At 34.3% G+C, this 14,020-nt stretch overlaps 1 protein-coding gene across 2 annotated transcripts; it reads left to right on the forward strand.

Moving 5' to 3' along the window:
* The first annotated feature begins 6,782 nt into the window (after positions 1 to 6,782).
* LOC141696641 (uncharacterized) lies at positions 6,783 to 9,470 on the forward strand. 2 transcript variants are annotated; one of them, XM_074500757.1, is made up of 5 exons: positions 6,783 to 7,412; positions 7,496 to 7,684; positions 7,784 to 7,867; positions 7,997 to 8,520; positions 8,637 to 9,470. In XM_074500757.1, exons 1-5 carry the CDS (start codon positions 6,827 to 6,829, stop codon positions 9,249 to 9,251), a joined length of 1,998 nt encoding a protein of 665 aa, XP_074356858.1. In that variant the 5' UTR covers positions 6,783 to 6,826; the 3' UTR covers positions 9,252 to 9,470. The 2 variants fall into 2 exon arrangements, with proteins under 2 accessions (XP_074356858.1, XP_074356859.1); XM_074500758.1 differs by having other exon boundaries at positions 7,817 to 7,867.
* Positions 9,471 to 14,020: the final 4,550 nt, after the last annotated feature.

The following is a 14,020-nucleotide window of genomic DNA, read 5'->3' on the forward strand; positions in this document are numbered from 1 at the left end:
AACCCAAAAGACTTCCCACTGCTGAGGATTGGGTGCAGAAGACTAGGGAGGATTTGGACTTGGATTATATTTTGGCTGAGTTGTGTGTTCCTGGCACAGAGTGGAAGTACAAGGCGGGCATGAATGAGCCGCTTACTTTTCCTGCTTTGTGTATGAACAGGTATGCTAGGGCTTGGAACCTGTTTGTGTGTGCTAATATCATGCCATCTTCGCATTCTCACGAGGTTACTGTGGATCAGGTTGTTCTGTTATGGGAGATTTTGAATGAAGAATATGTTGATCTCGGCTATGTGATTCTGTTGCGGGGTAATTCCTTATGCCTCCATAATTACGAGGTTGTGCACTGCGGTGGGTGCTAGGTGGCCCGAACATGACCAGCTACAGATGCCGAGGGCTCCCATTGATAGCTCGATGATTCAACATCTGAAGGAGTGGTATGGCAATAAAGCCGATGAGAAGGGCTTGGGTTATACATATGATCATCTACTGAGTAGCCATCCAGCTGATCAGACTTATGCAGGGGGTTCTTCTCAAGCACGTCAGGCAGCTACTAGATCTTCTCGTGGAGCCGCTAGATCTTCTCGTGCTCAGCAGACAAAGGATATTTCTGGACTTGGAGATGCTCAGTACAGGCGATTGACTAGGCGCATGGATGCGATGCACGACATTCACAGTCATTTTGCTGCAGATATGACACATGCTTTGGATACTGCTTTCTGGGCCACTAGTGTCGAGGTCGATTGGCCTGTATTTGGAGCTGATTCCGTGTACCCGCCACCTGATACTCCACCCGAGGAGGGTGATCCCACCAACAACTAGGTATGCCTTGTATCCTTATTATTACCTTCAATGAGGACATTGAAAATTTTAAGTTTGGGGGTGATAATGTAATGATTAGTTGTGTGTCGTGTTCATATAGATTCATATTGCATGTTTAGTGTAGTTCATTCATATTTTTGCATGATTGTTCATATAGTTGTCTGCATTTTTGTTTTGCATTTTTGTTCGTATTTGTATGTGAGTCCATTTAGTTGCATTTGCATGCATATAACTTGATCCCTTAGGATGAGCTGTTTCTGATTGGTAAGTTGGTGTTGATTTGAGTGTAGTGATGTCAAATAAAGGGATGATTAAGTCCTAATGAATTGATTTGCATGCTTAGAAACTAAGTTTTTTCATAAGTCTTATAGGTTGCTTTTGAACTAGATCATGATCATACTTGTTTGTTTGTTGGAATTGAATCACTTGGTTATATTTATAATTTTTGTTATTCCCGTAATGATATAGGAACACTGAATTTTAAATTGGGGGAAATCTTGGATTTCATTACTAATTGTGAATAAAGTTAGGCGTCAAATGGCTAGTAGCCGGCTCATATTTATATGAGTAGTCTAGGGTTGAATGAGATGGATCAAAACACAATCATTCAGAAATAAATGAAAAAAAGAGAAAAAAAAAAGAAAAAAAATTGTTTTAGTATATGCATAATTGACCAAGGGTGAGCTCTTTAATACTCGAGCAATTAAGTTCTAGGGGACTTTGTGCCTAGTGACCTAAGGCTTGTGTAGTCTGGGATCCGCTAATCTAACGCTCGCTATATGGGTATTATTGTATAAGTCTTTTGGAACCTCATTCATTGCATGGTCAAATAAGCATTTGTTTTGTGATGGTTTCTATGTTATATCATGAATCCTTGTCTAACTCTAGTAAAATTGAGGTGTTGTGAGTCATTATGTGTTTAATGTTCATTTAATTTATAAACTTGTGATTTTTTTTGTGAAGAAAAATATATGATTATTGATCTAGTATTGAGAGTATACCTATTAAGCATCGTACACACGCACGTTTCTGGTTTGTATGTTGGTCTGTGGGATTTAGTTGAACTTTGTTTCGAGTAATTGCATTCTTAGAGACATTACTTATTGATTGGATATGGTTATTCCGTGGGGATCGTTGCATTTTCACGTAGTTGCATTCATGCATTAGTTGTGTTTTTATTGTTGAGTCTGTTTATGCTTAAGGACAAGCATCGATTTAAATTTGGGGGTGTGATAAGTGGAATTTATATCCACTTGGAATGCTTCATATCGGCTTAAGTTGATATTTTGGACTCAAGTATATGGTGTTTTTAATGTGTTTTCTGTTGAGTCATTGCAGGGCATTAGTCGGAGGTGGAAATGAGCTCTAAAATGATTTTATGTTGATAAGAGATCAGAAAATGAGTCGCGGAAGGTTGCACGAAGATCAGATTAAGAATCAAGAAAATGCAGAAAATTATCCAGAGAGCAGGCGCGCCCGCACCTGAAGGAGCGCGCCCGCGCCCATATTGGCAGAGAGAGAGCGCCCACGCTAGGTAGAGCGCGCCCGCGCCATACACTTGCTGAAAAATCCTGATTTGAGTCTGACTGGGTGAAAGTCCATGTCAACCGGGGGCTTATATAAAATGAAAAGAAGACGTTTTTAATAACAAGGAAGCCAGAGAGAGCATAAAGAAGATCGAGAGCACACGAGACGGCTAAGGAGAAGAATAATTAGTTCATTGTTTTGTATTCTTCGATTTAGGCGATACTTTTGGATGCTTTTTTGTTCTTGTTCTAAACCCTAATACTTTATATATTCTTGTGTAGTATTCTGAACTTATTTATTACCATATTTTCGTTGAAACCCATGGTGACGATGCGTTCAATCATGAACTAATCGTCATCATGGGGTTCTAGCGGATTTATTTATGAATTTCAATAGTTGATTGTTTTAAATCTTTAGTATATGGTGATTTATGATTTCCTAGTTTGGTTGTGCTTATTCGTTTTTGATGCGTAGCTAACATCTAAAATTATTTGTTAATCTCTATTGAAGTGACCGTGAATATAGAGGTTTAGAACTTATCATGCTAGCATAGGTTTATGTATGGATTGACATGCATAATTCGTGGAGTAATTTTAACCATCTTACACACCCTATGTAATCATAATAGATAACTTGTTCTTAAACGGTTATGTTTTCAAATCTTATAGACAAACGGGGTCTAAGCATAATTGGTTTCTACTAAACTTCTATCTTGATTGTGGATGCTTAGTAGTAGGGTATACGTATATCGAAAGATAGTGTTTACTAATTTTGTGTTATCTGATTAGTTATCATCACCATCGCATACTATTGATAAAGACATAAACTTTGAATAAAGTGTTTAATAAAGTTAGAATCTCATGTTTTATTCTCATATAAGTAATTCACTTTTAATCTCTTAGTTAATGTATGCTAGTATAATCTCTTAAGTAGTTAATCAACTCAAATTTGTTACATGTCTTAGCTGTGAACAATAATCATACATTGTTGCATAAGTGCATAATCTGAATTAACCTAAACCAGTCTCTATGGGAACGAACTTGACTTAAATCTTAAACTTGTGATCGCGTACACGTGCGTGTATTTTCACGTGTGTTTTATTGCGAACACTAACACATAAATTAAATGTGAAAATTTGTCCAAATTATAAGAAATCCCATAGACGCCACAATTACGGAAACTTTAACCTGTAAATTTCTATTGGTTCTAGTATGTAATTAAACCGTAAATACGATCCAAGTAATAAATGTTGAAGTTTCCTTTGGGTCCCGATTCCATTAGCATCCCATGCTTCATTAGCCCATACTGCTCCTGAAAGAATACCTACAGTTAAGAAGAGAAAACCTAGACTAATCACACGATAACTCCAATAATCCAACTTTGAATTAATTAGGACCTGTAATAATTGTTAGCAGAAAAAAAGAAGTATTTTTTAAAAATTGCTTCTTTCACTTATGTGTTGTATTTCACCAAAGAAAAATTACTCATTTAATTTTAATATATATATACATGATTTTACTCCAATGAGAACCCTTTTTATGGTGAGATATTAGATCTAATCTCTACCACATAAATTTAAAACTACTTTTAATCTGAACCACTCATTTTAAATCTCATCATCATCTCTAACTATCACCTCATCTATCATCTTCTTTCTACTTACAACCAACCACTACCTCCAACCACCAGCAACCACCATTTCTGGCCACCACCACCATCATCGACGACCACCACCTCCGGCGACCACCAGAAAATCACCACCGACCACCAGAAAATCACCACTGTCAAATAAAAAATCACCACTGAAAAACCAAAAATTTCCACAGGAAAATGAATAATCACCACCAGAATATACAAAATCACCGCTGATAGTCGAAGATCACCACATCTAGCCACCATTATTGCCCACTAGATCCGACCACTATACCTACATAATCACCACGATATCCTCATTAATCACCCCTTAACTACCACAACCTCCTGTTATCACCACCAATCACCACCAGAATAAATCTCTCATATTATACGATGACCCCACGTCAGTAATATATCAACTACCGACTACTATAAAATAACCTATTAAAGCTCCTAAAACTCGACATTAATAAATAAAAACTCACCTTTATCTATCAGTCTTCGTTCATTTTTTATATTAACAATCTCAAATGAAGTAATGATGACATCAAATCGATGATGTGCAGATCGATGTTAATGGGGAAGAATCGAATTAGATCTGGTGGTGGAAGGGGAGGGGATGTGAGGGGAGAGGGGAGGGGAAAAAGGAAGAGAGATAGGGGGTTGTGGTGGTTACCAGGTGGGCGGTGGTGAGACGGTGGTGGAGTGGCGACAATGACGGGGGTGAAGGTGGAGAGAGAAAGGGAGAAAGTGAGGGTGGGTCGATGAAAGAAAAGAGATAAAGAATGAGTTGGGTGGGAGAAAACAATATGTGGTGGGGATTAAAAGAAAAATATAAAAATATTCAAAAATGGAGGGATGAGATTAGATCTTATATCTTATTTAATTAGGTTCTTATCTGAATATATATATATATATATATTGAAAAAGATAATAGCCAAAAAGTGTAAGTGGTCAGTATTAATTATTATTTTTAGTTAGTTATCAGTAATTCGAATATTATTATTTTGTTAAATAGAATTGTATGTGATGTTTTTGAAAAAGGAAGTATTTCATTTAGAAAAAATTGAAAAAAAATAAGTGTTTTTTATTTTTTATTTTAAAAAAATAATTGGTTATTTACAAATAATTATAATAATATTATTAAATCCAAATACTAAAAACTAAAATTTTAAATATTTAATTTTAACGAACAAAGGCCCAGATTGTCACTATTTCAGTTAATAATGCCCAAATTGTCACTTCAGGGGAGAAAGACTCAAAATGTCACCTCATAACATCATATAATATTCCGTTTTTTAATACATACAAAACGGAACATCGTCTTCCGTTTTGTCTCTTATTTTTTTTGTAAAGTAACAACGTGACTTCAAGTCACGTTTTGTATTTCCTTTATTTTCTATTTTGTTTTCTTATTTTAAGCTTGTTTTGATATTTTATTTAGGGTTCCGGAAACATCATTTAATGTTACGTTTTTCAATATTTATATTTATTTAATATTTTTAGAATTTATAAATGATACCATAATTTAACAATTTTTAACAGTTAGGGTTCACCAATTCCCTTTTGGGTTTTAGAAACATTTAAAAAGAAATTAATAAATGTTACACCGATTTAGGGTTTAGGATTTAGGACCCTAGAGCCTAAACCCTAAGGCCCTAAACCCTAGGAACCAGAAATATTAATTTTAAATTAAATAATTATAAAATTAACAATTTTTAACATTTAGGGTTCATCAATTCCCTTTTGGGTTTTAGAAACATTTAAAAAGAAATTAAAAAATGTTACACCGATTTAGGGTTTAGGATTTAGGGCCTTTAGGCCCTAAACCTTAGAGTTTAAACCCTAATTTAATTTAGGGCCAGAAATATTAATTTTAAATTAAATAATTATAAAATTTAAGGATGTAACTTAATTTAATAATTTTTAACATTTTAGTGTTCAACAATCCCCTTTTGGGTTTTAGAAAATAATTTAAAATATTTTTTATTAATTTATGATTTAATAATTTACAAGATATAGTGTTTTGTTTATATTTTTTTTTAAAAGGGTAAAAACGTTACATTATGTGACATTTTGCTACAAAACGTTGCTTTATCTAACGTTTTGATCTATAAAAAAAATCAAAGTGTTAAAACGGTACACGAAGTTCCGTTTTCCATATATTAAAAAAAATTAAAGTGCTATAACGGCAAACGAAGTTCCGTTTAACCTTTAAATAAAAAAAATCAAAACGGAACACGATGTTCCATTAAGAAGTGATATATAGGGCCATCTTTTTCGAAAATGATAATTTGGACCATTTTCTATGTAAAAATAATATATAAGGCCACCACCCAATTTTAAAATCATAGCATGGATTTTAAGTTCATATTTGGAAGTCCTTCGTAACAAATTTGTTAAAACAAAACAGCTTCCCCCAAAACAATCTTAAAACAAAAAGCCTACTCGTAAATCGTAATGGTCTGGGTGCTTGTTGACAACTGAATTTGAGGCACACCTGCTGCATTCTCCTTTTTCTCCACGGAATCCCCGGCTCCGCCATTGCTTTAAATACACAGGGGAATATTATTATAAAATAGCCTATATATGTTAAAGCTGGGTATCAAGAATATAAAAACTACCACTCCATGCAAAACACATTTCAAGTTGCTTAGCTTCAGCTTCATCTCTTCCAGAGAACACTTAAACAAGTAATTTATATTCTTTTCTTCAAATAAAAATCTGTATTTTATTCTTTCTTTTTACAGAATATATAACTTGGGGCACTCGGCTTGTTTCACAATGCATAGAACATTTCGACCAGAACACTACCTAAACAGTTATTGCAGACTACACAACAGATATGATGGCACATTCGACCCCCACTAGAGGCCCAAGGCTCAATTCGCGGCGCGCAAATGCTTACATTTATGTGCCAAGCAATTCATTGCCGTCGATTGAATTTTTGTGCAAATACTGGATTGAGGAACCTGCAGTACAAGTGGATGGCAGAGGCAACACACTATTACATTTGATAGTGATTTGTGGGAATGAAGAAGCTCTGAAAGCACTGATGGGATTTGTGAGTCTACAACAGCTTAAGAAACAGAATACAAGGGGTGAGACTGCACTACACGAGGCAGCCAGGCGTGGACATGTCAATATTGCGAGGGCTTTGTTGGAAACTGAAAGGTGGTTAGCCTCTTCTAATTCAATGCCTGATTATCGCGCTTTAGTAACACGTAATGTTAACTTGGAGGCGGTGGAGGAAGAATTAGATGACTTGGTTTCTATACAAAATAAAATGGGGGAAATACCGTTATATGTTGCTGCTGCATCTGGCCATACAGAAGTTTTCGAACTTTTGGAAACTTATTACAGTGATTATGATACACAGAGAGAAGATGGCTGCACTGTCCTTCACGCAGCTGTCATGGGAGAATATTATAGTATGTCCTGTATTGCATAAATTTCAATTTGTTCAAACTGTGCACACACAAATCATTATGTCTTATGATCAATTATCCTGCAGGTATGGCTATTAACATATTTGGAAGATATCCGCAGCTTTCTCACAAGCCAGACATGCGCGGTAACACCCCTTTGAATCTTCTAGCCACATCACCATCTTCTTTTAAAAGCGGCTCTATGTATGCATTGAAGAATTTAGGCAGGAGACCCTTCATCCCTTTCCAGTTTATTGGAATTATACTATACCGGGGTAAGTGTTACTGTTACATGTGCATGATAGTAATCCAATCCAGACTAAAGTTTGCATGTCCTACTATGATTTAATCGATTTAATGTCATCATTAAGCAGTTATTCGGCCTGCATATAATTTCGACTCTGCAGGGGATCATCCACAGAAAAAAGAAAGGAGTAGAATCGTCAACTGGATTTTGGGTATACACAAATCTTACAAACAATATAGCCACTTATTGTAAAAATACAACACATTTACTTCCTTTTGTAAAAATTTTATACACGTGGTTCAACACCGATTAATATGATTAAATTTTTTCTGTTTTTCAGGTTCTCGTTGGATTAAACCCATAGATGACACGAAGCAAAAGAACCTGCTTGCAGGAGAACTTGCGAGGATCCTGATAAAGCAGGAGGCAGATTGGAGTTATTACTCGTACACTGAACACGTAGATGATCGTGTTGAAGATAACAATAAATCTCAATTGTTATCCTTACCAGAAAATACCCAAAAAGTTTTAGCAAAAAAGAAGAATGGTGTGTCTGACCCACTCATTCAAGCCATAGAAAGGAGCATTCCGGAACTAGTTGAGAAAATTGTGCAACAATGTCCAGATTCTACAAACTGTATTGACGAGAAGGGGAGGAATATATTGCATTCGGCTGCTGAGTACAAAAGTATACGCGTTTATGAGCTACTGAAGAAGCATGTGGTTAACAAGGCAAGGATGATGGCTGAGGTTGATTATGAAGGCAATACCATAGTGCATCAGACCACCATAGTCAATCCTACATCCCCCTATGTTTCCCTTGGGATATTTTATGCCACCTGTTGGGACGTCTTTTGGTTCGTGGTAGTAAACCTACACCCCCGTATTTGTTTTAAAGTAATTACGTGCTAAACTTAAGATTTGATCAATTTTGAAAACCTTATTAACTCTTATCTTCAATTTTAATTTTACATTCCCAGCGAATAAGTGGAGACTGTCCACCACATATGCGACATCTCCCTAACAAAGAAGGCAAGACAGCAACAGAATTATTTGTGGCTAGGACCAAAACTCAACGAGAAGATGCTGGGAAAGCAATGAAAGAAATGAACGGAAGCTTAATGGTTGTGGCAGCACTGATCGGCACCATTAGTTTTGCTGCACTTTTTACAGTCCCGGGAGGTTATAATCAAAGGCATGGCTACCCTCTCCTTCTTCAAAGTGACAAAAAGGGAGTCGAACTATTCCTAGGCTACGACGCTATCACTCTCTTTGCTTCCACATTTGCCTTGGGAAATTTGTTGTCAATACAGCTATCGCGATTTAAAGTAGATGATTTTTGCTTCGCATTGCCACTCAAATATCTTGTTGCAATTAGTGCAATGTACTATGCAGCTTGTTTCACAGTTACCACCACTCTCCAGGCATTCATTCTCGAGGAATGCTTGCCAAATTCTTATCCTTGGTTTGTCTCCTTCATTATCATCATTTTGGGCCTCGGTTATATTGACGCAGCATACTATGTCTTCTCTTACGTAATATGGGTTGTATTGACGCGGCATAGTATGTCTTCTCTTACTTATCAGACGTTTTGAGGTACTCTCCAATGTAGAAGACAGGGTAGTTAAGCTTTCTCTTCATGCTTGCAAGTTACACAGTGTCTGCTGCAATTTCTAAATAAACTATGTTCATCGGAAAATACTAGAAGACCCAAATTGAATCTCAAAATTGTTCCCCAGATATCACGTGAAATTACGTAATTGGTTATCTAATATCCCGTATTTTCAGAAATTATTATTATTTAAATGATTTTATGTGATTGTTTCAATTTGGAGGGAATAAAATTATGGATATTTTATTCATGTTTCATGAGTTCGTGTCTTTAAATGGTTAATATGCTAATTGATAAGTTGTGTCGATCTTTATCGGTGTTATAAAAGTATTTAATTATTTTTATTATGTTTAAAACTTTTATTTAAAGGCTGATCGTTTTACCAATATCAGTAATTTGAGTTCGTTTTAAAATTTTAGGGATCGAGTGGATATTTTATCCGCGTTTAATATTTTATTTGGTACTTTATCCGGGTTCATTTTAATAGTGAGTGAGTTGTGAAAATATTTAAAAGTAATATTTAACGACTATTTTGTTAAATGTTAAATGAAATAACATCTGTTTATCTCAATTTAACTAGCAAAGATACACTAAACCAAAAATAGAAAGATTTAGTTATCCAAAAGTAGGGTTTTGTACATGCTATTACATGTTGTGTAAAAACCAGTGTTTACTGTTTCATAAAGTAAAAACTGGATGCTTGTTTTAGATGTAACAAAAATAGATCTAAAAATCTTGTAACTCTCAAGAGAGAAGCTGAGTTCTTAACATAACAAGAACCCAGAAATTTGTAGCAAAACACATACTTGATTTTAATATAAAATTAAGTGAGTTTTAAAAGATAGTATGTTCCTGTGCATGTTTTATTATTTCTGTTGAAACATATTATCTCTATAAATTAGAATTACTTTGTTCACCATCCAAAAACAGTTCATAAAGATTAAAATTGTCCAAAACAAATTCACCCCCCTTGTGTTGTATTCATTACCTAACACTTAATGATTAAACAAATTATTTTATATTGAGGTTTCATAGTGACGACCAAATCCCCTGACCCCTAATTTGGTGGCATTACAGGTTATGATGCAATTATAAAAGATCGACTCCCATATATTCACAATAAAAAAAACCAATTAAGATATTTCATACTGCCATGTAATCTATGAAGTTTTAAAATATTTATATCTATAAATTATGAATGAGAAGAAAATAGGCGTGGAAGTGTTTTGGGGGTTCCGGAGAGATATTCAAGCACCAACTATCCTACTTTCTTACGGAGAATATCCACTATATCTGTAATATCCATGATTTTTCAGAAATTATTACTATTATTATTTGAGCGTTCTATGTGATTGTTCCAATTTGGAGGGAATAAAATTATGGATATTTTTTTTTCTGTTTGATGAGTCTGTGTCATTAAATGGCTCAATGTGCTAATTGGTAATTGTGTATCGATACATGTTGTTATTGTGAAAGTATTTTTTTATTTTTACTATTTTCAAAATTTTGATTTAAAATTTGATAGTTTTATCGTTATCAATAAATTGGGTTTGTTTTCCGATCTTTGGGATCGAGTGGATATATTATCCGCGTCAAAAATGTAATTTGGTATTTTATATGTGTCAACCCTGGTATAGGATAAGTTGTGAAAATATTCAAAAATAGTATTTAACTACTATTTTGTTACGTGTTAAATAAATAATTATGTGTTATTATTATTTAAAATGATGATGGCCATGATTTAACATGTGATAGATTTGTGTGTGGTCCCATAAGGACCGGAGTATTTCTACATCCTTATTTATCTTGCTGAGCAGACAAATAATTGGTTCAGCATTCGTTAAGGTGAGATGAGCTATATACAAATTTTTTTTTCTCTTTTTAGATAGAAGGACCTTGTTGTCACTCTTGTTAATGACAACATAGGCTTCTTTATCAAAAATGACTTTAGAGTCATTATCACATAGTTGGCTAACACTTAGAAGATTATGCTTGGGTTCTTCAATCAGTGCTACATCTTCTATGATGACATTTTTAACTAAAATCAAGCCATATCTCACAAGTGTGGCCTTTGCTGTCATCTCCAAAGGTAATACTTGGGCCAGCTTTCTCTTCAAACTCAGCAATCAGGGATAAGTTTCTAGTCGTGTGACATGAACAACCACTGTCTATAAACCAGACATTTATCCTTTTTCCATGTACATATCAAAACCAATTCAAACTGATTTAGGTAACCAGATCTTTTTGGTACCAATCTTGTTGATTGCCTTCTTTTCCTTGAAATCAACTGTTGTCTTAGGACTAGTAGAGTTAAGGTCCACTCTTACTCTAGGTATTGATTTTTAAGAAAAAGTGTTGATGTTAAAGAATGAAGATGTAAACATGCTATTCTTACCTTGCATACTCTGTGGCATATTAAGTAAAGAGTGACGAGGATAGGAATTGATTGGCATGTATCTATTGTTATGACTAGACAATTTAGGCAAGTTTGGCATGACATGCATTGACATAGAGGGAATAGGTATGGAAAAAGTTATATATTTAAATGATAGATGATTAACATTACTATTCTTGACATAAATTTTTCTTGAAGCAAATTTGTCAGTAGTATGGTTGTTGTGCTTGTTAATCCCTACTTTTCCATTCCTGTTATTCTTTCTCCTAAATCCCATTCTAAATTCAATCCCATCCTTCAATTTCTTGTTGGATAAGTATCTTATGTTGATTTGCTTACTCTTTTGATTTTGATGCCTTCTCTCCCTAAGGAAATCTTGCTCACTTGTTCATCTTCTTCAATTATCTTGCCCAGTTTGCATGTACTGAAACTCTCTTTCAACAAATAATTTTTATTCCTTGATTTCTTGACATTCATCATTACTCAACCTAGAGACATCAGTTGTAATTACCTGACTGCTGCTTTAGGATACCTCTGAATCACTATCTTTAGCTATGAGAGATAGATCTAAAAATTCTGCACACAAGTCTTGAATCTGGGCTTCTACCTCCTTCTTTACCATAGTTTATTGAATCAGCTTCGAGATCTTTAAACCTTCTATTTGTTGAAGGCTTGCTCTGATACCAATTTTTATTCACTAACAATCAACTTAGGTTAATTTGTAGAAGGGGATTGAATACAGATTAAATTTTTCAAGTTAATTCATATTTGGGAGATGAAACATGAACATATATGTTTTTAAATTTCAGGTGGTTTATTTTTCGACTTGCCACCTGAGTTTATTTGAAGAAATAATCTAATACAATTACAAATGTAATCTCACAGCTGCGTTTACAGTGTGTTGTGGAAGACATGCCTGTACTTTAACAAGACTAAGTCAAATTGACAACCCTAAGTAAGTTGTATTGTAATCTTAGTTTGCATTTGTACATGTAACATTTAAAGTCTATAAAAATGTAAAAGAGCAAACTGGAGTCTTTTTGTTTAAACAGTATCAAGCCTAAGGATTCTATCTGGAAGAAGATCAAGAAGATCATGCCTCAGAAGAATTATGAAGAAGCTTGGAGTTGAATAAATCTGTTTGGATAAAAATATTCTAAGTCCAAGATCTCTACAAGTCACATATTTAGTGTTATAGAGAAGTCACTCGAGAACTCCAAATGACTTATCGAGAAGTCAAAAAAGCTTATAGAGAACTCATTGAGAGATCGACAAGCAAATTGAAAACATGAAAATTGGAGATATCGATAAGTCATTTCTTCACTAGAGAATTCAGAGTTATCGACAAGTCAACATTCATTAGAGAACTCTGAGTTATCGATAAGTTAAATTCCACTAGATAACTCGGAGATATCGATAAGCCAAAATTCACTAGAGAACTCTGAGTTATCGATAAGTTAAATTTGACTAGAGAACTCTGAGTTATCGATAAGTCAATAAGCTACTAGAGAACTCAATGATATTGATAAGTCAAAGTGAAGATATTAAGACTAGAGATCTCGACAAGCCAAATTCTCTTATAAAGAACTCAGCGACCTCTACAAGTTAAATTAACTATGGAGTATTAGAGATCTCGATAAGACAATATACTTATCGAGATGTCAAGTTCTCTATAGACCAAATGGAGATCTCGAGGTAAAATCTCAAAGTACAAAGTTGCAGACCATTTCAATATCCAAGATTTACAATAAACAGACAATCCAACCAGCTGGATTGACAAGTCTACAAAAAGTAGCTTGAAGAGTGTGCAAGATCAAGGGTGAAGATTAACTGACAAAGGAAGATCAAAGTTAACACAGTATGCAAAGATATGCTAATCTAGAAATGGAAGATATACTTTTCCTAAAATGGAAATGACAAGTGACAATTTACTAAAGTTAATAGCATGTCTTATTATACATTTTGTAAACCAGTAATTAACTAAATTATAAAGTTAACACTGTTCCTTTGTTAGAAGTGAGAATTTAGATCAGGAACTCTTGTATTCTCTCAAGAAAGAAGCCAAGTTCTTTATCAACAAAGAGCCCAGAAATTTTATAGCAAAACTTTCTTAATTTTAATATAAAATTAAGTGACAATTTACTAAAGTTAATAGCATGTCTTATTATACATTTTGTAAACCAGTAATTAACTAAATTATAAAGTTAACACTGTTCCTTTGTTAGAAGTGAGAATTTAGATCAGGAACTCTTGTATTCTCTCAAGAAAGAAGCCAAGTTCTTTATCAACAAAGAGCCCAGAAATTTTATAGCAAAACTTTCTTAATTTTAATATAAAATTAAGTGAGTTTTGAAAAA

The sequence above is a fragment of the Apium graveolens genome, chromosome 11 (assembly GCF_009905375.1).
Source record: "Apium graveolens cultivar Ventura chromosome 11, ASM990537v1, whole genome shotgun sequence".
Classification (NCBI taxonomy): domain Eukaryota; kingdom Viridiplantae; phylum Streptophyta; class Magnoliopsida; order Apiales; family Apiaceae; genus Apium; species Apium graveolens.

What these genes read in the sequence shown, in the direction of transcription:
- LOC141696641 (XM_074500757.1), top strand. Translation starts at nt 6,827, where the DNA reads ATGATGGCACATTCGACCCCCACTAGAGGCCCAAGGCTCAATTCGCGG. An exon ending in TGTCATGGGAGAATATTATA is followed by an intron (nt 7,413 to 7,495) that starts GTATGTCCTGTA and finishes ATTATCCTGCAG; the next exon opens with GTATGGCTATTAACATATTT. An exon ending in TGGAATTATACTATACCGGG is followed by an intron (nt 7,685 to 7,783) that starts GTAAGTGTTACT and finishes ATCATTAAGCAG; the next exon opens with TTATTCGGCCTGCATATAAT.